Source organism: Tachypleus tridentatus, chromosome 7, assembly GCF_004210375.1.
Source record: "Tachypleus tridentatus isolate NWPU-2018 chromosome 7, ASM421037v1, whole genome shotgun sequence".
Taxonomy (NCBI): Eukaryota; Metazoa; Arthropoda; class Merostomata; order Xiphosura; family Limulidae; genus Tachypleus; species Tachypleus tridentatus.
This window is the reverse complement of record NC_134831.1, coordinates 137,580,163-137,606,967: the sequence shown is the minus strand read 5'-3', so window position 1 is coordinate 137,606,967 and position 26,805 is coordinate 137,580,163. Positions and strand designations below refer to the sequence as shown.

General features: G+C 32.5%; 1 protein-coding gene across 2 annotated transcripts; it reads left to right on the top strand.

Annotated features, from left to right (window-relative positions):
• The first annotated feature begins 466 nt into the window (after window positions 1–466).
• Window positions 467–26,056, top strand: LOC143256690 (rab-like protein 2A). Of its 2 annotated transcripts, none has more exons than XM_076514240.1 (8): window positions 467–548; window positions 2,190–2,219; window positions 3,163–3,242; window positions 3,596–3,675; window positions 15,757–15,868; window positions 18,004–18,101; window positions 19,802–19,885; window positions 20,605–26,056. In XM_076514240.1, exons 2-8 carry the CDS (start codon window positions 2,209–2,211, stop codon window positions 20,662–20,664), a joined length of 525 nt encoding a protein of 174 aa, XP_076370355.1. In that variant the 5' UTR covers window positions 467–548; window positions 2,190–2,208; the 3' UTR covers window positions 20,665–26,056. The 2 variants fall into 2 exon arrangements, with proteins under 2 accessions (XP_076370355.1, XP_076370354.1); XM_076514239.1 differs by having other exon boundaries at window positions 479–886.
• The last annotated feature ends 749 nt before the right edge of the window (window positions 26,057–26,805 follow it).

The following is a 26,805-nucleotide window of genomic DNA, read 5'->3' as shown; positions in this document are numbered from 1 at the left end:
TGGCCAGGTGGTTAAGGCACTCCACTCGTAATCAGAGGGTCGCGGGTTCGAATCTCCGTCACACCAAACATGCTCGCCCTTTCAGCTGTGGGGGCATTATAATGGTACAGTCAATCCCACTATCCGTTGGTAAAAAAGTTGGCGATGGGTGATAATGAACAGCTGCCTTCTCTCTAGTCTTACACCGCTAAATTAGGGACAGCTAGCGTAGATAATCCCTGTGTAGCTTTGCGCGAAATTCAAAACTAAACCATACATGACTCAGAAACCTTTTGAAAAATAAATTTAAACATCTTATTATAAACACAGTCGGATAGTGATGTATTTTTATTTCAAACATAGTAACAAACTGTATATAATTCTTAAAAGCTGCAACTCACTTGCAAAAAACAAAACAAATAAATTAGTCAAAACGTTTTTAAAAATAAAAATTAAAATAATCACGTGTTATATAAATTACAGGTAGCGCTAATGCTATTCTACTTTCATGTATTCGGCGTGTAGACCATAGGTTTTGAAATCAAAATCGTATTTTGTTTTGTTTTTTAGTAGGTATATTTAAACTACCTTGTATGTTTACATCTCTAACCTATTGAAAGTTGACACAAATTGTTTATTTTATATTCAGTTATCAATTTTACCCTTTTACTTTAATTATGTAGTAAAGGAATTTTTTACATGATTTAAATTGCAATTTGTTAATGTTAGGACTTGAATTTTGCGTTTTAAATTATTAACTGAAATCGGAGAAGTGAAATACCGTGAAAAATGGCTTCAGGAAGGATATTTTGGATTCTCACCAACCTGATTATTCTGTATCCTCTTCATTTGGAAATAACATAGTGAAAGTTATATCTTTAGGGGATAGTGCTGTTGGAAAATCTAAGTAAGTTTCAACTTTAAAGTTAATTATTTATATTAAATCAGCTACGACTGGTACAGTGGGCAATGGTGCAAGCAGTACAACAGTCCAGTCGTAGTAGATTGACTGGTTGTTGTACTGAGTCTTGTGTCTATTTGTATTAACCTGTCATAAAAATTGTCAACCACTATGGAAAAGATACAAATTGCTTGATGCAAATTACTTTACAAAACAAAAGATAGAGAGAGAGAAGAAAGTTCAGCGTTAAACATAAAATAAATTGCACATTGTGTGAAACAGGAGTTTGTATGTCTTTTCATTATAGGAAAAAAATGTTGATATGCTATGAGTATTAAGTATTAATAAGCAGTAATTCATTTTCCAGTTTTAAATCATAAAAGTGTTTATAATATCAGTTGAACAGGAATAAGAAAAGTATCTGTGTATTTGTATGGTTTTTACCCTGTGAGTACCAGAGGCAATTTCAAAGTCTCTAACACCTACCCTTCCCCAGAAGAAGAAAAAAAAGCATGCCTTTGATACCTGAAACGGTCCTTTTTGTCAGTGAACCCTTGGCATTTTAATGGCCAATACATATTAGTCACACACTTTTGTACCTGGTAGTTGTAGTAAAATTGTCTAATGATAATGGTAATAGTACTAAATTCAGAACTTCAATTATTATATTATATTATGAAAATTTCATATGCTGATATCAGTGAAGGTCATGTTGAATGCTGTTGAGTAAAGTTTGAAGTATCCATGATGACAAAACCCTGGACATTTTTTATTCTATTAAAATATGATAAAATTTTCTTCATTACCTATTCAAATTTTAAGCCATCTCCACACTGCAAGTTTATTGTCATCAGACTGATAAGAAATTATTTAACCAAAGAAGTGAGTTGCTTAATCCACATTATAGAAATAATTGGAATTTAATAATTCTCAATGGAGCAAATAGTTTTCTTTTTCCTTTAAAATGTACTTTATGCAAGTATAGGCTTATCTATCTATTGTTAACTTCATGTTTAAAGAGGGGTGAAACTTGAGGAACTTTATTTTTCATTATTATCATCTTTTTTTGCAATTTATATTTTCCTCGTATTGTTTTAGTTCTTTATTTGTGGTTCAGTGACTACCCAAAATGCATTACTAGTTTGTAAGTAGAAGTAATAGAATTGATTCAAAGTTGATAAAAATATTCTTGATTTCAGATTTTTTAGGGATGACATTGAGGTCAAGTAAATTTCAGGTGCTGCAAAATAAGAGGACATTTATGAAAGATTTTGGAAATTACAAGTTATCTATTTTTCTGTCTTTTCAGGCTTGTGGAAAGATTTCTAATGGATGGATAGTATCCTTATGACATTAACGTACTACTCAAGTTATAGTAATGTAGGACTTGTCAAGTCTTAACAGGTGCTTTCCACATATTAAAATTTGTCCTTATTTACCATCACATTAAGAATTAAGATGTATTTCAGCATTAAAATAGCAATACCTTTGTATTGTTTAGCAGATTCTCATATTGCTTTTGTGTGTGTACTGTGTAAAAACTGGACTAGTATCATGATGCTAACTGCATAGAATAGACAGGTGACATTTTCTTTAATAATGAGATATCATGAACAGTATGTTTAAAAATTTTTGTTTAACTTTTTTCATACGTTACTTTTTTGATGATAGGTATATTTCAGTCCTATTTTGGTAACTTGTAGTGTGATATGGTAGGATTTATTTCTGTTTGTAAATAGATTGAAATATTTAAAGGTACATACCTAGATTTCAGTTTAGAAAAAATCTCATAAAGCCTTTCTTTTTTGTTTTTACTAAACAAGTAAAAGCTTTATGACATTTTTAAAATTACTTGTGCCATTATTTTTTTGGACTAATAGTTAAGTATGTGAGTTAATCATTAGACATTATGAAATAAATCATTTTAAGTAATAAGACAACTATCATGATTGGAGTTTGAGCCATTGGTCCTAAAAACATACTAGTGCAAGACAAATCTTTTACTAACTGAGCTGGTAGAACACATATCACTAAGTTTTATGATAACATCTAGTTAGATAAAGATATCAAGTCATTCTTATTACTCAATAAAATATTAAAGTTTCATTAAAATAAACCAATGTGAAGTAAGGTTTAAGAATTCAACTTAAATGGTACATAGCAGGTAATTTAAAATGAATTTTCCATTTGATTAACATAAATATACCTTAGTCAACCACAGTACACTTTTTTTAAGGTGGAAAATTTATACTTGCTGCTAAAGATTATTTCTTAATAATCAGCCAGTCACATCAGCTATCAACTTATGCATTAAACCTTTTTAGATATGCCACAATTGTGGATGATGAATCAGTTGTAGTTGGTAAGTCTTTACTTTCAGCATTACACTACTAAAGGTTTTTAGATATTTTTTATTTAATAGTAAATACAAGCTACCCTAAATTGTAATGTTATGATTCTTGACTTTCTGAACATTCAGTTTCAGCTTGATGCTTTTGTTTTTTAGTTGTAGAAATTTTATAATTAACTGTAAATTTATTTTGCTACTGTAAAACAATTTTAAGCCCATGTAAATAAAAAATTCATGCAATTTTTGTATGAAATTTCATTTTTAGTATAATTTTTAGAATCTGTGTTTGATTTTTCCATAGCTTTTATTATTCAGGTATCATATGTGATTTAATAACCTTATTGCTTATTTTAAATTAAAACTAGACTTTTGGGATACAGCAGGACAAGAAAGATTCAGTAATGTACATCCAGCCTACTATCACCAAGCTCATGCCTGTATATTAGTAAGTCTTAAAGTAACTATTTTTTTTTTTTACATTTTGTGTTTTATTTGATGCTAATAAACAAGTACCACCTAAACACTGGCTAGAAAAAAACAGATATTTGTGGATGTTGGCATTAGAGTTTAAATGTATCCATTTATTTATTGTATTCACTTAGTGATGTTATATGTAATATTACCTTCTGTGCGAATTATTTTGTTGCATTCCTCTGGTTAAGAAAATTCTGCTGTTTTAAATATTCAGACAGGCATAAGTATTGATAGTCAAGTATTTATTCAAAAGTATTATTAGTTTTATTATTTAAATATTGATAACTGATATTTTTACTACTTTGAAATGTAATAGGGTAGTGTTGACAATAGAGATAAATAATTGTCACAATTATCAAGTTATATTTTTACAAAATTACATGTTAATTCAAAGTACTAATTTAGAACTTCAATTTTTTGACCAAAACGTTGGCTTTTGATACACCCAAAATCTGTTTTTGAAAACTCAAACTTGATTTTGTTTGTACTTAGTTCATGACCAAATTCTTTTCCATTTCTGTTATTCTTAATCTCAACCATCATATCAACCTTCTCCTGTTTCCCTTCATTGAATATGAGAATATAAGACTATGATCCTTCACAATTTTTAGATTCACTTTCCAGTTAACAGATGTCGTGGAAAATTTCTATTCATGTGCTTGAACTCTAACCAGAGTTTTCCTTGTTAATATTTTTAGCATGTGTGTTGTAAAGATTGATATACTTGTTTCTGAAAGAAGACTGTTGCATTTTTATACAGTAAACAAATGCATGTGTAATGACAAGGTCATCTTTCACTACAGTAGGTAAAATGAGGTACTGGAAGTAGTAACAGGTATATTGTTTATTCAAGATGACCTAGAAATATCATTCCACTTTATAATAATTTAGTCTTTCACTTCAACTCATTACAACAATTTTTAAGACATTTCCACACATATGGTTTGGCCCACATACTTTCTCAACAATGTAAGTCAAACATTTCTGGCCCTAGCAGAATTAGGTGACTTAATATGATCAATGACCTATTTGAAGAAATTACAATGATTAATGTAACTTAAACAACTAATAAATTAATCAATCAAAATTAGTGTATTCAAATATAACTGTATTTGATTATTCCAACACTCAAATAATCAAAATTTCTATTATATCAAGTTTCATGAAATTATTCAACAAATCAAAATAACTACTTGTTTGATGGGTGAAATTTCAACATTTTACTCATCTTGGGTGCAATGAGTTGATCATCGTTTGAGATGCAGTGATTTAGTTAATTGGTTGTTTGGCTTAGGTAGTAGGTTACAAATTAGTAGTCTTTCCTTTTTGCTTTGTGTCCATTCATCTTTCAGTGAATCTGTTTTGAAACATTCACTGTTTGGTTTTCACTGCAGTCTTTACTTAGATGGTTGTAAATTCCAGAGTTATTGTAAAAGCTGTTATGAACGTAATACTTGATTCAGGTAGCTAAAGTTCAAGTCATTGTTACAGTATAAACTTGTCATTCTGTACCAAGGACAGAATTGTTGTTATACTACCAGTGATTCCTTTGAAAGGCCCCTTGGTGTGTGGATTCCTGTATGTGGTGAGGGGGCCTCCCAGAGAAGGTTCTGTTCATTCACTTTACCTCTTCTGAGATCTAAATGTCCATCTGTGGGATGAAAGGGAGGAGAGGATCTTGATGGTTGAGGGGTCCAACCCTAACACACCATTTTGGCCTTGGATCAATTGGCTGGTCCACTTGGGCTAGGGTCAGCCAAGTACCAGTGTTGAATGTTCTCAACAGGTGTTGTTGACATTGTATCTGATGCTGGTATTTGGGTATAGCACTCACAAAACCCTGGCATTTTTGCAGTGTCATTGTTTGGCATTGTAGTGCATCCCCTCATAGGGCTCCATGGTTTGTAGGGTTAGTGGGCACCAAAATATGTTTTTTATTATGGATCCTCCAAATAAAAACTTAGATAGTGAAAAAAAAAACAGTCCATAGGTAAACGACCACTTCTTGAAGATTCTGAGCAGCAATCTTCAACATCTGTAACACCTGCATCTCATTTTCTTGTACTACATTCTCTTTCAGACAAACCTTTAGGGAAGATGTCTCCCTTTTTCATTCAGGAGGGACTAGAGGGACTTGCTGGCTCTCCAAAATCAGTAAAAAAGCTTTGATTGGTGACATATTGGTGGAAACATGCACATCTCAGCACAGTGAACTCTTGCATTCAAAGGTACATTGGGAATGTACCTATTGAGGTTACACCTCGTGCTACCTTGAATTTCTCACAAGGAATTATTGTTGAGAAGCATTTGAAGAACATCCCTGAGTCAGATTCTCACTGGTTTCTCAACCCAAGGAGTTTCTGTAATGAGGCTTCTCTCCGCTCGCAAAGATGGAATTATGATGCTGACCAATGTCCTCATTCTCACAATTACATCACTGCATTCACCTGCCACCATCAAGGCAGATCTTAATTGCAAGGTACAGCCATACATTCCAAACCCTTTCTGATGTTTCCAGTGGCAGCAGTTCAGTCACTCAAAGTTGTCATGTCATGGTTCCTTGATGTGTGCTTGTTGTGATGGTAAGGACCACAATGCCTGTGAGTGTGAAATGAACCTTCATTGCATCTATTGTAATAACTCTCACCAGTCCTACTTTTGTTCTTGCCTTAAATTGTTGAAAGAAAAAGAGGTGCAGCATTTGAAAATGATTCAAAACATTGGGCACAGACCTGCCCAATGGATCCAGCGCAGGATCCATGGAGGTTGATAGACTTCCATCAAATAAAGACAGTAAAGAAGAAAGACATGGTCGTAAACAGAAGGGTTCTTCACCCACTTTGCCTACACATAAATAAAAATGGCCACCTTGATACAATGAAATTGTCAAGGTTTACGTTCTAATTTGGATTACATCAAAGCATGGATTACTTCCTACCATCCTGAATGTCTTTCCTTACAGGAAATGTTTTTGAAACCTGCAAATGCTGTCACCTTTTGGCAGTTTTCTTTGTATAGAAATGACACGCTGCTTGTTGGACTAGTGCATGGAGGGGTGACACTGTTGGTTGATCAGCCTGTGCTCACCCTGTCTTTGCCACTCTACACATCCTTGAGAGTTGTAGCCATCTGGGTTTCTTTGGGTCATACCATCACTGTTTGTTCTCTCTACCTGTTGCCTGGAGAGACCTATGATCAATCAGACCTTAATGTTCTCATAGAACAATAACTGTCTCCCTTTTTAATCCTGGGGGACTTTAATGGACATCATTTCCTCTGGGAAAGTGCTGATATTGATGGGATGTATCACTCCGTAGAGCATATGCTCTCTGATCACAACCTTTCTCTTTTCAGTAGCAGTTCTTATACTTATTTTCATGCACCTAGTTTGTCCTTTACTGCTGTTGATCTCTCAATTTGCTCCTCTTGCTATTCTCCCACTTTTCATGGAGGGTTGACAATAACCCACGAGGCAGTGATCATTTTCCTATAAATATGAAAGAGACTCGCCATGGTCGATGCCACCTGACCCATGCCCCAGTGGAAGCTGGATCAAACAAACTGGCTCTCTTTCTCTGCTCTCGCAGAAATTGATCCTGCCATCGTCTGTAAGCCATCAATAGATGACTGTGTGGCAGCAATAACTGACTGTATTATAGAAGCAGCTGCTCAGTGTATTTCTAAAACCTCGACACATTTTCCACAATATCTTCATCCATGGTGGAGTCCTGCCTGCCACCTGGTAGGGAAAGCTCAAAAACAGACCTTGGATACTTTTCATAGGTATCACACACTCTCTCTCAGGCCCATGCACATGTTCAGCAGGTAAGATGTCAAAGCCAAAGGACTCTTGGATTAAGTTTATAACCAGCATATCTTCTACCACCTATTCCAAAGTCATATGGGACAAAATTTGAAAGGTCAGTGGGCAATATAATTCTTTCCCTTTCTCCATCTTGCTTTCTGATGGCCAGGAAGCAGCTGATACCTGATAGTCTAGGTGAAAGCTTTTGGTGGATATCTAGCACTTCTGCTTCTTCCTTCACCTTCTTAGCAATCAAAACTTGTGGAGAGCAGTCACCTCTTGCCTTTTGATCTGATCGTCTCTGTGACTATAATCGTCCATTTACACTGGTGCAACTCAAACTGGCCCTTCATCAGTTTGAAAGTACATCAATTGGACCTGATGACGTACACTATGAAATGCTGCACCATCTTTATCCTGCTTCTCTTGCTATTCTTCTGATTGTTTGTAACCAGATCTAGTAGGAGAATGATTTCCTGGTGCCAAGCTATTGTTCTACCTTTCTCTAAGCCTGGGTAGGATCCCAAGATTCCTTCAAACTACCATCCAGTTGCTTTGACGAGCTGTCTCTGTAAGACCTGGAGAGGATGGTTAATGCTCATCTTCTTAGGTTCCTTGTATCATACAACCTCCTTCAGCCCACCCAGTGGGGGTTTCAACAGCAGCACTCCACCATGGACCACCTGATTTGACTTCAAACAACAATCAGAGAAGCCTTTCTCAAATGACATCATCTTGTATCAATATTCTTTGACATTGAGAAGGCTTTTGATACAACATGGAGGTATGGCATTTTGCAAGGCATCTATATATACGGGTTATGTGGTTATTTGCCCATTTTTATTAAACATTTTTTAATCAACTGGCGATTCCCAGTTCATGTGTGTTTGACACCTTCCTGTTCTTTTCTTCAGGAATTTGGAGTCCTTCAGAGTTTTGAGTGTCATATTTTTCAGTATAAAGATTAATACCATCACTGAACAACTTCCTTTTACTGTTACAAACAAGCTCAATGTTGACGACTTTCACATCACATGTTAGTCGTCAAACATAAAGTACATTGAGCGGCAGCTTTAAACTGCCCTCAGTCGTGTGCTGAAGTGGACCATGGCAAACGGCTTTAATTTCTCTCTCTGTAAAACTGTTTGCATACAGTTTTCAAACCAACAGGGTATTCACCCTGATCCTGAACTCCGTATCGGTGAAGTTGTGCTGCCTGTGGTCCCTGAGACCAAGTTCTTGGGACTTATCTTTGATCATAAGCTGACCTTTATACCACATGTTTAGTAGCTATGGGTCAAATGTACAAGAGCACTGAACATCCTCCTTGTCCTCTCTACCACCACTTGGGAAGAAGATCGATGTTCCAGGCTAAAGATGTATTGTGTTCTTATTCGATCAAAGCTTGACCATGGATCACTGATCTATAGCTCTGCAAGAACCTCGGCCTTAAAGATGCTGGACCCCATTCATCATCACGGACTTCGGGCTATCCACTGGGGCTTTCTGCACCTCCCCAATTCAGAGCTTATACATAGTCTTATGAACCTTCTTTGCACCTTTATCATTTGCAACTGTCTTCACTATATGTTTTGGAGCTTTGTTCCTTACCAAAGCATCTCACCTGTGGTTGTATTTTCTTTCCTTGGTGGGCCATGTTTTTCAGAAAAGACGATCTGCTGTTTCTTTTTTTGACCTTCATATTCAGGCGCAGTTGGATGAATTGGGTCTGTCCTTGGATAACATTGCAGTATCCACTGGTCAGCCCATCCCACCATGGCTTATTGCAGTCCCCAAATGTGACCTTTCTTTAAGTCATCTGGAAAAAGCAGATACTCCCGATTGGAAATACCATCCTTTATTTACTGAACATCTTTCAAACAATCTTTCCATTCCTATTTATGCGGATAGTTCCAAATCAGGTGACTCTATGGGCTCTGCCATGGTTTATTGCGGTTTGATGGTTGCTTGCAGAATCCACTCTACAGCTTCTGTGTTCACTGCTGAACTGTACGCCATTTATCTTTGCTCTGGATTATATAGAAGCTAAGCAATACTCCAACTGCACTATTTATAGAGACTTGCTTAGTTCTCTACTGGCCCTGGAATCGCTTTACATTGGTTCACACCCTGTTCTTGCAGATATTCAAAACCAACTGGCCCATTTCTCTTTAACATCTACTTCTTTCCAGTTTTTCTGGATACCAGGCCACATTGGTATTTGCGGGAATGAGCTTGCAGACACAGCTGCTAAATCTATCTACTCTGGCACTATCACCTCTGTGCCTATTCCATACGTGGACTATGGTCCTGTATTCAAGACTCGGCTCCATGCCAGTTGACAGTCGACTTGGAGTGAGCAATGTGAAAACAAGCTTTTCCAAATAAAACCTTCTATTGGACTTTGGCCATCTTGCTTCCGTAACGATCGGAAAGAGGAAGTTGTTCTAACTATACTATGCATTGGTCATAGTTTTTTTAACTCATCATTTTCTTTTATCTGGTAATGATGCACCAGTGTAGCCTGTGTAACACTCAGATCACAATAAGACATATTTTACTTTCTTGCCATCGTTACGACTTTCAACGACAGCACCATTTTAAAAATGTTTGGTTCCAAGGTATGTCTGTAACGTTAGACAGTGTCCACCTTGATAAAGTTTTTAGTTTTTTAAAGGCCATTCATCTTTTTATTGTTATTAAAGTTGTTTCATTCATACATTAAACCTTTTTTAATGTGGTTCCCTTTTAAGAATTACAGTCTCTCTAGTTTGCTTTGAAATTAGAAATTGGCCGTAACATTAAATAACTCGACACCAGGACTAGAAAGGCCATCTTCAAGTGACTGACACAGATGTTTGAACTACTCATTAGTCATCCTGGCAAGTTATTAAAATTTTGCTACACGTCTTTTAAAACTTTTATTGCTCTACTTTTTAACAATGGCCATAATGATGCATAACTTGGAATCAGGACTGGAAAGGCCAACTTCAGGTGACTAATGGTGGTTCTTATACTTACCTGTTAGTCTTCTTGGCAGGTTATGATAATTACCATTTTGCTACAGAAAGCCCTTTACAACTGCTCTTACTGTAGTTTCTCTCTTAACATTATAGACTAGATGTCAACATTGGTTTTATGCTATTTATGTTTTTAAATGCTGTTTTGTTTTATTTTCATTTCCTTTTATGAATTTTACTACATTTACTATACTTTTACCTTTTTACTGGATGTTTGGCACAGATAGCCTAGCTGCTTTGTGCCATAAAACACTAAATCAGCCAACCAACCAACTGACTTGCTTAGTTCTCTACTGGTCCTGGAGTCACGTTACATTAATTCTTGCCAATATTCAAAACCAACTGTCCCATTTCTCCTTAACATTTACTTCTATCCACTTTTTCTGAATACTGAGCCACATTGGTACTCGCAGAAACAATCTCGCTGACACCGCAGCTAAATCTATCTGCTCTGGCATATCACTGCTGTGCCTGTTCCATACATGGACTATGGTCCTGTATTCAAGGTTCGACTTAGTGCCAGTTGGCAGTCAACTTGGAGTGAGCAATGTGAAAACAAGCTTTTCTAAATAAAACCCTCTATTGGACTTTGGCCATCTTGCTTCCATAATGATCGGAAAGAGGAAGCTGTTCTAAGGAAACTACACATTGGTCACAGTTTTTAATTCATCGTTTTCTTTCATGTGGGACTGATACACCAATGTCTTGTTTGTGTAATAACACTCGGGTCACAATAAGCTACATTTTGCTGTCTTGCTATTGTTTCCATTCCCACATATACATATGGTTCAAAATCAGGTGACTCTGTAAGTCCTGCCATGGTTTGTTACAGTTTGATTGTAGCACAAAATCTCCTCCACAGTTTTGGTGTTCACTGCCGAATTGTATGCCATTTCCCTGAATCATATTGAAACTATGTAATATACGAATTGTATGATCTCTACTGATTCACTCAGCTATTGACCATTCCATGTTAGTTGCCATCCTGTTCTTATCAATATCCAAAACAAACTGGGCCATCTCTCCAGTTTTATTGGATACCAGGTCATGTTGGTATTCATGGGAATGAGCTAGCTGATAGAGTGGCAAAGTACATCTGTTCTGGCTCTATCACCACTGTCCCTGTTCCATATATGGACTATGGTTCAGTGATCAAAACCTGACTATACACCAGTTAGCAGTCAACCTGAAATGAGCAACAAAGTAATAAGCTTTTTCAAATCAAGCTTCCTTTAGCTCTCTGGCCATCTTATTTCTGTAAAGATTGAACGGAGGAAGTTGTTTTGGCTAGGCTATACATTGGTCAGTTTTTATAACTCACTACTCCCTTTTATCTGGTATTGATGCACCAATGTGTGGTTTGAGTGGCACTCAGGTCACAATCGTAGATATTTTATTATCATGCTGTCATTACAACCAAGAATGACGACGCTATTTTGAACATGTTTTTAAGGTAGGTTTGCCCTTGGCATTAGCCAATGTCATAGATGATACTGACTGCCTCACTCATGTTTTTACATTTTCAAGAGCCATTGGTCTTTTTAACTTAAGGTTTTAATTGGACTACACTGTTTAGCGTGATTTCTTTTACACATTTTAATTTTATTTTGACCTGAACCCAGGACTGGAAAGGCTAACTTTGGGTGACTGACAGCAAGTTTGAACTTTATGCTTCAGTTTTCCTGGCAGGTCTTAATTTTACATATTTTTACCTTCATTTCCTTATACCATTATAGTATACTACATTTTGTTTGGCACAGATAGCCTAGTAGCTTTGTGCCAATAAACATGAAATACCAACCTACCTACCTTGCCATTGTTGAGGGTCATAAAGATGACACCATTTTAAACATGTTCTGTCCTATGGTTTATCTGTAACATTGGACAGTGTTATTGGCAATGGTGACAGTGTTCACCTAAGAAATGTTTTTAGTTTTTTTAAAGACCAATGATCTTTTTAATGGTATTTAAGTTTTTTAACTTATACTTTAAACCTTTTTAATCTGAATCCCTTTTAACACTCCTACGAAAAGTGGGGCCTAATAGGCCCCAGAGCAACTTGAAAGGTTATTAATATTAGGCTAATAATTTTGTATTTAAATGAAATTGCCATTTAAATCCATTAATGAATGGATTAACGAGATTCCCACTGTCCCTATCTACTATCTAGCGAAACCACAGCCAGGGGAACGGGCTTGGAGAAATCAGGACTAGAAACGTCTTTTCGTAGGAGTGTTAAGAATCAAAGTACATCTTGTTTGATTTGAAACATCAAAAACTTGAAACCAGGATTGGAAAGATCAACTTTAGGTGTGTAATGCTGCTGTTTGAACTACCCATTAGTCATCCTAGCGAGTTATAATTAAAATTTTACTACAAGTCTTATAAAACTTTTATTAGTTTCTGAAATGGCCATAACATCAAATAACTTGAAACCAGGACTTGAAAGGGCAACTTTATGTGACTAACGATGGTTTTTTAACTTGCCTGTTAGTCTTCCTGGTGAGTTATGAAATTTACAGTTATGCTACAGAAAGCCCTTTACAACTTGTATTGCTGTAGTTTTTTCTCTTACTGCTGTAGACTAGATGTAAAAAATTGGTTTTAATGCTGTTTATGTTTTGTTTTTCTAATTCAAAAATTAAACTTTGTTTTATTTTACCTTAATTTTCTTTTGTGCATTATACTAATTTTACTTGAACTTTTTGCTGGATGTTTGGTGCAGATAGCCTAGTTACTTTGTACCATAAAGCACCAAACCAACCAACTAACAAATATTTTGAAAGGGGTAATTAATGTTTCTTCTTACTGTTTCTGATTATTCCAACAACTGATTAATCAAAATGTTGAAAGTAACATACTAACAACTGTTTCTGATTATTTCAAAAATCAACTAATATAAATTAAGATTAATCCAATTGTCCACAAGATAATCATCTAATTAGATCTTAGGTTTCACAGTATTACAGTTTGCAATTATTACAACTATTTTAGTAATTGAAATACTTCCACCAACTTGCCATTCTTGTTACAGTAGAACTGCTAAAGCTATCTGCAACTGCCCTTAAATTTTAAAAGCTAGAGAGAGGGTAACTGATTTTGATTTTGTTCCTATTCTTTTTTTTGTTCTTGTTTGTTTGCTTTTGGAAAAGCACAAAATATAGGAAGATAGGTACTTCTGAAAGTGCTAGTTCTTTGTGTTTTATGAGGCTGTGAAAGGTTTGTTTCTCTTCAGGGAAAAATAGATACTTTGTTGTTGAGTGAATATGAAAAATCATTGAATTTGTGTTTGTGTTTTCTTTATTGCAAAGCCACATCAAGCTTATCTGCTTAGTCCACCGAGGATAATCGAACCTCTGATTAATCATTGAAATAACAAACAAAACTCATTCTCAATGTTTCTATTTCAAGGATGATGATCCATATAGTGAGAAGCTCCAATTATCTAGATGATTTTTCAACTTTTCTTAGAGGTTATTTTGTCCAAAATTCAAGTCTTAATCAGTTTTCATAGAGCTAGTTGTATTCTTCAGAAAATTCTAAACCTAGAGTGCAAAACTTATTTAAAATAAACTTATGAGGCAAAGCCTGATGGAACTCCAATATTTCTTCTTTGAAAATTTCAAAGAGATGATAGATCTTTCTTCTTTATTTTTATGACATTGTTCAAGAAATGAGAACCTTGGACATACTTTACAATTTATTTACATTGTTTTTAGATGTCAGCATGCCTTTAGCTTTGTAATGTTGCCTGTAATTGGATTCAAGGTGTGAACAATCACCCATACAAACCTACAGGATGATAGGGTATTTGTCTTTAAATAACTGTCAGGAATTTTTTCATGCCATTTTCTTTCATGGTCTAAACACTTTCTCTGCCCATGGTTGTGTGGGCATTTAGTGTTGGTGTGTTCAGTAGCCATGTTAACAATTGGTTAATTCTATAGGTTACTCCAGCCATCCCACTGAAGTTATAGTATTTATGTGGTTATCACTTTTACATAATTATCCACCCTCTTATGATTCTGTGTTCGATGAAATGGCTGAAACGTTTAGAGCTGGACACGCATACTAAAAGGCAGCTAACCAGTATAGATTTGTGGTTTTGTTTGTTTATGTTTATATGGTGTATATATAGGTTTAACTAGCTACTACTAAGCATGATTTTGACTCTTCATAAATCTTACCACCATATTAAAGCTTGAACAGTGTATGCTGTTTGAGATTTTTGAGGGACTGTATGTGTGTATGTGATCTTGACAAATTGGTATCTTTAAAATGCCTATCAGATACATAGGACACAAACTAATTACCCATTTCATTTTCACTAACACTTTTAGTCTTGTACATCCTCTGGGACATTGATTATTATTGCCCCATTAATGCTTGAGTATATACTAGTTTCATACTGTGCACTGTTTCTATTTCATTAGAACATTTCTATGAATTGTTGGTGTAGCCTCAAGAACAATCTTGGTTCTTCAATATATACTGTTATCTGACTTGAGACTAGTGTTATCTAGTGATTGCAAAGAAAACTATTTGGAAGTAGTTCAAATTACTAAAACTAGATAGCAGCATTACAAAGTGTCAATGTTGTTAAGATAACATTCACACCTGTATTTACAACTAAGTCATTCACAAAATTTCGATTGGATTATTGAGTATCAGGTAAACAGCATACTCAGAATTATATAACAGTAATAGTTTCATGTAACTTTAGTTTTCAGAAAGTTCTGAATGCAACATGGGATTTGTCTTACTTGAATGTAATGGCTTTATTTAACTAAGGTTATGATGTGACCTTTCTAGCTTTGAAGGGACGTGTACCTTTACTACAATACTAATAGAAATAGTAATGATAACCTGTTCTTCTATAGATGTTATGCTACTCTATACCAGTGATTGGTTGGATGACAACCAGTTGCTGCATATGCAATCAACACATTAATTTACTCTGATACAGTTCTTCTTTCTTGGGGGGATACACAAGCTATCTGATACTGGACTCATAATATATGCAATTTATGTCATTTTTTATTGTTATTGTTATTGACAACTCCCAGTATTTTGGGTTAATTTTTCTATGGTTTGATTTTATTTATTTCTTTGCAAATAACACATTTTAACATTAAGATGTTTACTAAAATTTGGTACTTACTAAATCTGTTGTTTTTTTCATGTTTAATTACTGATTTTTTTTGTTTCTATTTTGTTTTACTTTCAGGTTTTTGACATAACAAGAAAAGTAACTTATAAAAACTTACCTAAATGGTACAAAGAACTTAGAGAATACAGACCAGAAATACCTTGCCTTTGTGCTGCAAACAAAATAGATGGTAAACTATATGCACTTGTGTTTTTATGCGTAGACTATTGTAAAATATTTTTGTTTGCTAGTAGTAACTAAATGTTAAGGTACAATAAATTGTCAATATAAACAACAGCTTCAATGATACAATGAATGTTCAAGAAAAAAACAACAAAAAGCTGTTTTCTAGTTCAAATCAAGGGTAATAAAAATAGGATAGCAGCTAAAACAAGAGTATTAATGACAAAAGTATTACATTAAGGAAATAATCAAAAACATCTTAAGTAAGAAAAAGGTGTGGCCAAATAAGGATTGAGCATGTGACTTAAAAGAATGAAACCCTAATTGGTGGCTAAACTGGTATCTACGTTTGTTATTGATAATAATTTTACTGCTAATATTCATTTATTAGTTAACCATGCTACATTTTTTATCAACTTGGGGCATTATAGTGGGTGAAACGAAATACAGTCTAACTAACTAAGAAATAAATATTTGCTGTAAAATTTGTATCAATGCTTTAATTTCATTCATTTTAAGATGCATAATTAATTCTTTCTTGTTTATACTTTTTTCCCCTTCTAAAGCATTTTGATATTTTTTTTTTTTTGTTTGTTTTTTGTCAATACACACCAGCAAACCACAGTAAATAGTTTTAGGATCACAACCCTATGATTCAGAACAGATGTATATTTTAAAGAACCAACCACATTTTTTTAAAAAAATATGTTGATTGTTTTCCTCTCTAAAACCATGTTAACTTTTTTTTTTATAGTAATGCTATGGAATCTAGATTACTTCTTTCATGCACTAAGTACAGCTAAATCAAGCATCATTATTTATGCCAGTAGCTTAAGCTAATATCATGTGAAACTAAATTCTATTAAATTAAGAGAATTTTATGAAATTTAGAATATTGGTGCTTAAAAGTTTGCAATGAATAACAACTGTCCACTCATATAATTCTTTTTCAAACTTGAGCTAGTAACTGCCAATCTTTTGGCCTAAGCAGTATGTATGTGTCTGCACATGCTTTCACACTATAGTTTTGCTGCTCTATACCAGCCATCTTTAATACAAATGACAAAAAAGAACTTAGGGGAAGTTATAATAAAACTTAAGACTAATATCTTGTGACTTTTTAACATAGGTGTGCATAAAAATTTTGATCAAATTGAGCAGTTTGTGTTGAATAACTTTGCATATTTGACTTATATTTGGGCCAAAACTGACATCTAATTCTAGATTGTAAAGATTTATTAATGCACCAAGAAGAAGAAACAAATGGAAAGAAACTCAATCAGAACTCTGAGTTTTACCTCATTTTTTTGAAATTTGGTATTTGAAGTAAATATCCAGTAGAGCACATCCACTGAAAATATGTGATAGTTTGGAATAATGCTTTCTGAACTACAGGAAGAGGTAAATTGCTAAACTATCACTCCTGTTTATAATTTCTGATTAAGAAGTTAGCACACTGAATCATACACAAAATTTCTAATTGTTTTCAAATAAGACCCAAAACCTGAGCAATTTCAAATAGTTCATTATTTTTCTGTAGGAGAGTACAAGGTTATGTTTAATAAATGTAATAACATATATAAGCATGGATGTCAATGTAACATAAATCAAATGTTCAATATAAGTTAACTTTGAGAACTAGCCAATCAAAAGGTGGTGGAAAACAGAGAAAATAACAATGTAACACAATGTATAGGAAATAATACCAATACAGAGAAATTAAAACAAGAATAATGCTAATAATATAAAGTAAGTTTAATTATTAATTTAGTTTTGAAAATCTTTTGAGAGACATATGAAAGTCTACAATTCTGGGATTGAGTTTGATGCCATTTGGCATTACAGTATTTAATATTGCTGTCCAGTAAGCTTTAATCTCCATGTGTATGTTATATGTAAAACTTGTCTCAATACCAATCAGTTCAATGTCTTGAAAATAGTGCCTGGGCATGTTAAAGCATTTTGCGATTGGAAGTTGTTTGTTTTGGTTGTTGATTTGTGATTATTAAAATGATCGTATATAGTTGTTTGGTTTCACCTACATATTGAAAGTTTCTGGGTTAATGTTTTATTTTACAAAAAAAGAATTGTAAAATTATCATTTATATAGGATGAAGTTGTGATGTTTTTCTATTTTTGTAGTGGATATTAAGGTAACCAAAAAGAGTTTTAATTTTCCAAAGAAGTTTGGCATGCCTTTCTACTTTGTATCAGCATCAGATGGGACAAATGTTGTTAAGGTAAGAAGAAATATTTTTTTACTTTATTTTTGTTATTTAAGTTTAGTAAACATTCATTTATTTGTTTAACATAAAAAAACATCGTTATAGTATGCTTATTAACACAGGATTTTCTTCATTCATGCAATGATATTTTTCATAACAAACTAGCAGAGACCCTCAACCCTCCCCCTCAAAAACACAAATTGCAGCTAAGTTTGTATCTTTATTGTAACAGTACTTATCTAAATACAGGGCTTGCAGAATAATGTGAAATAATTTTAATTGCAGACAGAAAAAATCTATTGTTTTATTTGTCTTAGGCCTAACATTAGTTAACCCTTCAATAAGAACTGTTTACATTTAATAAAGAGATAATTTAACACTTTTGTACATTTAATAAGCCGAGGCCAATTTTCAGCTCTGAAAATGAGGGTTTTCTTATTACGCAATAAACGAAGCCATTTTAAGAAGTGACAAGTTTCTTCAAAATGATTTCTTAGTCTCGTTTTGTCAGCATGCATGTTGTGTGTGATCATTGGCGTTCTGTAGTAAAGCAGAACGTGTCGTATGAGACAGAGATGGAATAAATGTCATTCGTTATTGCTTTAGCTTATTTAGGGTTAAAATTTATCATACCTTAGCATTTAGTTGTAAAATAACAATGCAATCTTTGTTAAAAACTGCAATAAGTTTTTAGTGTGTTATATAAAATATATTTATATCCACCTTTGCATTACTTTTCAAACAGTGGTTGGCTTCTGAAATGAGCTGCCTTCAAGGGTGGTATAGGCAGAAAACTTAGCTGAGTTCAAGAAAAGATTGAATGAATACATGAGTAGTAAACAGGGGCTATAGTTAGTAGCTGGAAGGGACATCCTTGATGGGCTAATAAGTTCCTTTTCATCCCTCTAAAGTTTTATGAATTTATGAATCTGAAATGAAATGCATGTGCATTTACATAGTAAGATGTGCACACTTCTCAGGACATGCAAAATTGAAGTTTTATTGTGACAGACATATGCAGTTTTAAACCTCTGTTCATTTGTGTCAGACAGTTGACCACTAATCAATAAATATTATGGCAACAAAAAATTGTAATATTGTTATTGCTACCTAGAAATGTTTCTATTGTTTTATGTTTTTACTTTTGACTTTTAGTTATTCTCACATGCAAATGTTCTTAAGAAACTTTGGAAACAAAACTTCTCTTATCAGGCAGCTGTTATTAACTAATTAGAAACTATATTGTCTGTATTATTTTTTTTATTACTCTCATTTTGGCACTGAGGATTCCAGTAATTTTGAACTTTGTGGGACATTATCATTGGGTAAGAAGAAACTGTGTAAAAGAATGATGACTGGTTAATGTAGCACTGCTAGCTATATGAAATATTTTCATCTTATATTGAGAAATTTCTAATTGTAAAGTAAGCAACTGTTTCAAGACTATTCATCAGAGTGTTTCAGTTCAATGACTGATTTAGTTCAATGATTCAAAACAGGACAAATTGTACTGAATTTTCATTGTGATGGAAGATGCAAGTTTACCTAAACAGGTTGTTACTTAATTTTTGTGTTTTACATTGCATAAAAAATGTAGAAGCAGTTTCTTTCAAAAGAAAATTACCTTTCATTTCCACAGATTAATAATTTCATTTCTTATAAGTACTAGGACTCGGTTATGCAGCACTTATTTTGTATTGTTCTTATATTTTCAGTTATTTAAAGAAGCCATACAGTATGCTGTTCAGTATAAGAAAAACCCAACAGATTTCATTGATGAAGTGATGCAAGAACTACAGGTAGGTCCTTATTTATGTGACTTTTAGATTTTACCACTAGTGTACCACCAAACTTTTAAGAGTAGCCTGCTCAAATAATCACAGAACAGTTTGGTTATTTTCACCAAATGTTTCATAGAGATGTTACTTTGCAAAATCAAACATCAGAAAATAATGCAAGAGAAACCACTAAACATTTGGTTTCTCTAACCTGAGACCTTTATACTCCTGAAGTTCTGTGGAGGAAGAAAGGTTATTTTATAAGTTGGACTTCCTTGTCACACATGTGTAAACAATTTTAAAAAGTGCACACTTTTCAATGGAATATTATTTATTGTTTTGTTAATTATCAAAGATTTTCAAATGCAAAAGAAATGGATTTTAAAACTAAAAAATAAAACCTAAAGAATAAATAGCTTCCACTGTGGTTCATTTACAAAATATATTCAGCTGAGACTTAACAAAAATTTTTTAACAAGTATAATTTTGTTAACATTAAACAAAATTGCATGTGTTATTTCAAATCACTGGTTAATCTTATGTTCACTGAAGACCCATTATAACATTTAAAAGACATTGGTATAATAAGTTAATACATTTACATACTTGTGTAGTTTTTAAAGGTTTTTCAACATGCTTAACAAGCATTCATTTTTAAGTTGTCTTTGTTTTTCATGTGGTTAATTAAAAATGTCATTTCTGTAATGAAGGTAATTTATTATGATTTTACAAATTTGTAGTACTTTGAGAGCAGTGAACTTGATCCAGAGGGTGAAGGAAATCAACCCAACAATCAGTAGAAAGTTTGTTAAAATTCTCAGCCTTCAGTGCCTTTACTAGATGCCACAAGTCATCCTGTAAACCAAACATTAGGTTCTTTTTGGACTATGATTTTATACCCATAATTCTGGATATGCGTAAGCTACATCATATAGTTCAGTATACAATTGGACTATAGTTTTATATCCATAATTCTGGATATGTGTAAGCTATATCATATAGTTCAGTATACAATTTCTCCAAGATAAGTTTTACTAGTGAACAAAACTTGCATATGTATAAAATATTTTATAGTAGTGTAAAATCTGTGATGTTAACATGTCACATATATATACATTTGTTTCAATGTCTGAATGTGTCAATTTCCATTGATACTGTTTATTTTTGCCAAAAAGTAGTTATAACTTAGAAATAAGCATTGGTTACAGAACCATTGTAATTTGAAGAATAACATTTATCAGCTCATTGTAGTATGTAAACATACAATAGTGTTGACTTGGGTATGAAGATTTTCTTGAAATAATAAGTCAATTTTAGGGTTAATATGCTTTTCAGTCTTAAAATTTATGTGGGACTTTGGAAATTATTTTGTGAATGATTTCTGTTATATAGGCAGCTATCTGATAAAAAACTTAGATTTTTTTTGTGGTAAATTCTATGTTCATGTAGTTTTTGTAATAGTATTGAAATCTATTTAAACAACTTGGTCTGAAGCTTAAGAGCTTGTGTTTGATAAGCAGGTGCTATAAAAGTTAGATAGGAAGAAAAAAATATACAACTCTTTTAAATGAAATATGCTGTTATTTATCCCCAAGGAAATAATCAGTGAAATGTGTTATTACTTAGAATCAAATATTATTAAATATTATGCTTTATATATTTGATAAGACCATACTTAAACTTTTAAATGTTTTTGGACAGAGTTATCTGTAGGATATTTAACTTTGATTCCACATTTTTCATGGATTTTTAGTGATAGTTAATTTCAATGATGAGAAATGTACATTTGAATTTTTGAAGAAAAGAGAGAGAGAGAGAACTATTTTAATGTTTTTAACTAAAAATGTTGACACACTAAATGGCTTTTAGTATTGTAGGGAATTTTGTCATTTCCTACTCCTCACTGTGATATCGACTTTTACACATCAGTACTAATATGCTTGTTCTCACGTAGCACAGTACATGCAAGTTTGACCATATGGTTTTGATGTTAAATTCTTTGGCTCTGGTTTTATTTACAGTTCATCATAGGAAATAAGATTTTCAAGCATTAAACAAAAATGCTTAGATTGATCAAATATATGTTTATAGAACTTATAACTGTACTATCTTCTAATTGAAAATGTTACAAATGCTCATGAAGAGTTTTATGTATGTAATATTTAGGATTTAAGTTATAAGAAATGTTCTGTGATTTTTTTTTTCATTAAGCTAAGCACAGTTATATAGGATAGTGGGAAAAAAAATTTTTGTACTGTGTGTTGTTCAATTATAAAATATATAATAAAGAGTACTTTAACAAAGTGTAGGAGTGAAAAAATACCCAGATAAAAAATAGATTTAATTTACAAAAACAAATTACTAAATGTTCAAAATATTTTTTAAAACCAGCCCTCTCTGTAGTGATAAAAATGCACATTTTCAATGGCATTCTTCATGAAATACTTCTTTGAAATGAAATACGTCTCCCTATTTTAGTGTATAAACATATGTGTGTTTACCTAAAACCATTTACTTGATGTTCATTTGAAGATTAATAACTAGTTGCTAATAGCAGTTTACAACAGATTTTATTAAAATACTTGTGTAAAGAAAGTTAAAAGTAGTTGTGTGTATTTCATAGAAGTACACACAGTAATGTGTGATTCGTTATCCCTAATTTCACTAAATTGTGTTACATAATACATGTGTAAGTTCCTGTTTCAGTGTTAACTCAGTAAGCACTTACAAGTTTACATAATTTTATGCAACTGTAATTTATAACAGTATTAATGAAATCCATACTAACTTGATTGATTTAAAACAGTATTAATGAAAGGCTTGATTACTGATTTAGAACAGCATTAATGAAAAGCTTAATGACTGATTTAGAACAGTATTAATGAAAGGCTTGATGACTGATTTAAAACAGTATTAATGAAAGGCTTGATGACTGATTTAAAACAGTATTAATGAAAGGCTTGATGACTGATTTAAAACAGTATTAACGAAAAGCTTGATGACTGATTTAGAACAGTGTTAATGAAAAGCTTGATGACTGATTTAGAACAGTGTTAATGAAAAGTTTGATGACTGGTTTAGAACAGTGTTAATGAAAAGCTTGATGACTGATTTAGAACAGTGTTAATGAAAAGCTTGATGACTGGTTTAGAACAGTGTTAATGAAAAGCTTGATGACTGATTTAGAACAGTGTTAATGAAAAGCTTGATGACTGATTTAGAACAGTGTTAATGAAAAGCTTGATGACTGATTTAGAACAGTGTTAATGAAAAGCTTGATGACTGATTTAGAAGTGTTAATGAAAAGCTTGATGACTGATTTAGAACAGTGTTAATGAAAAGCTTGATGACTGATTTAGAACAGTGTTAATGAAAAGCTTGATGACTGATTTAGAACAGTGTTAATGAAAAGCTTGATGACTGACTTAGAACAGTGTTAATGAAAAGCTTGATGACTGATTTAGAACAGTGTTAATGAAAAGCTTGATGACTGATTTAGAACAGTGTTAATGAAAAGCTTGATGACTGATTTAGAACAGTGTTAATGAAAAGCTTGATGACTGATTTAGAACAGTGTTAATGAAAAGCTTGATGACTGATTTAGAACAGTGTTAATGAAAAGCTTGATGACTGATTTAGAACAGTGTTAATGAAAAGCTTGATGACTGATTTAGAACAGTGTTAATGAAAAGCTTGATGACTGATTTAGAACAGTGTTAATGAAAAGCTTGATGACTGATTTAGAACAGTGTTAATGAAAAGCTTGATGACTGATTTAGAACAGTGTTAATGAAAAGCTTGATGACTGATTTAGAACAGTGTTAATGAAAAGCTTGATGACTGATTTAGAACAGTGTTAATGAAAAGCTTGATGACTGACTTAGAACAGTGTTGATGAAACCTGTACTAGCTTGATGAATGACTTAGAACAGTGTTGATGAAACCTGTACTAGCTTGATGAATGACTTAGAACAGTGTTAAGGAAAACCGTACTAGCTTGATGATAAGTCTAGATTTCAAGCTAGTGCCAAAATTTTTATCAGTCATTTAACATGTATATATACATAATTCATGATCTACTATCATAATTTTATACCCACAAGTGGTTTGTTCAGTTTTTACTCAGTCATATTAATATGTTTCAAGATATTAAAAAAAGAACTAAAGTATATGTTTCTTTTGTTTTACTTTAGTGACATGATGTGTACCTTTTTGTTTCATTTATTTGTGAAAAATTACAATGTGGAGAAAATATTTACTAGAAACAATGTGACATTTTGAGTTGTGTGCAAACATTTGTTTTTAATACTTTGCATGATTTGGTTTCCTATTAAAAAACTGTTTCAAATATGTGTTTTATTCTTTTTTCTCTCTTGGTATTTGTGTTTAAATTAGCCCTTGTATATCTATCAAATTAAAACAATTTTAGCTTAGAGTACAAACGGGATGTAGTGATTGTGTCAGAATGTTATCGTTTTGATTGTTGTTTTTTCTCTCTCTTTTACACACAACTGTTTTTACAGTAACATTTTTATGTTTGGTAACATTTTTATTATTTATAACACAAATTAATTCGATTTAAAACCAGTATTATCAAAGAAAAATTGTTTTTTAAGAACATGTTAGTGGTTGCTGGCATTACACTTTATTAATAATAAATATTTTATAATTTATGATTGGTGAAGTTGCATGTAAGGAACAGGTTTGTAGGTGTGTGAGACTTAGTTTGCCAAGCTAACATTTCCAGAGTTTTATGTACTTGTGTTGAACTTCAGTAGAAGTATAGTTCTAACAGAAGTGACCTCATTTGATGTGTTGTTCATAGTTTCAATGTGAAGTTCTAATATAGCTGCAAAGAATAAAAAACTACTTTCAGTTACTTTACTTTTTTTACCTTTCATTGTAATTTGCAATTACATTCATTAGTAGTTACATTTCTTAGTGAAACATCTATGTAGTATGAAATGATAAAGTTTATTTATCATAAAATTCATTAGCACTAATTTTGTGAACGTTATGTATTTGAAGTGATAGATGTATGTTTTGAATTTTAGGGTTTTATTAAACCTTATGTTTGGATAGTTATAAACAGTGGACAAATATATTTCATTAAAACTCCTGAAATGGTATACTAAAAAGGTTAAAAAGGACAAACTCTGTTATAAGTATAGATTTCAACTAGGTGACCAAAGATAAGGTTATAAAGTAATCAGAAAGTAAACTCAGATGTTTATAAACAAAAGATTCAAGTGAAAAGGCTAACCTTGGTCATACTGAAATTGTAGCTGAATTTATGAATATTGATGCTGGTGTCTTAGCAGATGTGAAGACAAAGGAAAATTTAAAATGTATATTGTACAAAGGAATATATGGATAGTGAGTTATTTTTAAAAAAACTAAGAAAATTTTAAAGGTAGTACAATATTTACCCATTACTTGGTGTTATTGAAGAATTCACACTTGCTTTGAATGACATGAAAATCAAATGTGCTTTTACTTGTGGTTAAATTATTTTATATAATTAGGAAGGTATTAAAAATTAAATTTATAGTAGTTTGACATATTACTATATATGGAACTAAAACTAGATGGATGAAAATATTGCCAATTGTTGATTATTTATTATCATATAAACATTAAACAATTACACAAGTTTTCAATGTCCTCTGGCTGCTTGTGTCTTGTAGTAGCTTGTGAAGTTGGAGCTTCTTTGGCATTTTCACATTCTATCATTGTAATTTTGTTGGACTGAAGTAAAATTTAGTGTGATTTTGAATCTCCAAGGGGCTTCTATTATTTCAAAGGGAGAGAGGTACAGTAAAATTAAACATGATTGTAATTTAAGTAGTAATGGAAGCAACAGAGTTTGAATATGTGACAAAAATAAATTAATTTCAAAATTATTTTATGACATATCTATCATAAAATTTTGTTACTTATAACAAAAAGGACGCACGCATATGTGTGCATCTACATTTACAAAGATTGTTTTATATATTAATGATAATGAATGTCAGATTTCAAACTATCATAATTGTTTACTTAATATCAATAATGATGTATTACTAATATTAATTTAAATCAGCTTATAGGAGTTAACTTCTAGTGGAGAAGATATATGTAAAGTATTTTCTATAACTTTTGTATTGGGGAAGTATTCAAGCTGAAATTATTGAATAAAAAGTGAAGTACAGGTATGGCCTAGTGAGTACTATGTTGAATTGTAAGTTTGGAAGTTTAAGCTGTGATAAGCTATGGAGGCATCATAACTGTCATAGTCAATCCCAAACTGTTTGGTTAATGTAAAGTTTTGAGACAACATGCGACTTAATGGTCCATCTTGGCTGTTCCATCCTCTAAATCAAATCTATTAATAAATAAATTTTAAAAATATTAAAGCTAGCCTTTATCGTTCATATACTTGTGAAGTTTTTTCATAAACTTAAATTCATTGTCTCTACAGCATACAAAGGCTAGACACCCTGTACGAAAACTAAAGCCATCTTAGCCAAAGGGGACTGCTACTTTGCAAAAATTTATACTTGTGGCCCCTAGTCCTATTATTCATACTGTTGAGTAAAAAACAATAATGATACATTAACACTATCAATTCCCCTTACAATTTTAAACACCTCAATTGGATCCTCACTAACTTCTTTTTGAAGAGAAAACAATTTTAAGTATCTCAGTCTTTCCTCATATGACAACCTCCCCATCCCAAGTATAATTTTAGTAACCCTCCTTTGAACTCTTTTTTTTCAATAATTCAATGTCTTTCCTAATGTAAGGAGTCCAAGACTAAATACAATACTCCAAATCTGGCCTAACCAGTGACCTATACAATGAAATTATAATTCTTTAGACTTATGTTCAGTATTTCCGTAAATAAAACCTGAAATCATATTTGTCCTACCACTAGCAATATCACATTGCTTGGATGG

Excerpts from the sequence above, each read along its gene's own strand:
- LOC143256690 (XM_076514240.1), top strand. Across the intron at positions 3,243-3,595 it reads TGATGAATCAGTTGTAGTTG|ACTTTTGGGATACAGCAGGA; the intron begins GTAAGTCTTTAC and ends AATTAAAACTAG. Across the intron at positions 15,869-18,003 it reads TGCTGCAAACAAAATAGATG|TGGATATTAAGGTAACCAAA; the intron begins GTAAACTATATG and ends CTATTTTTGTAG.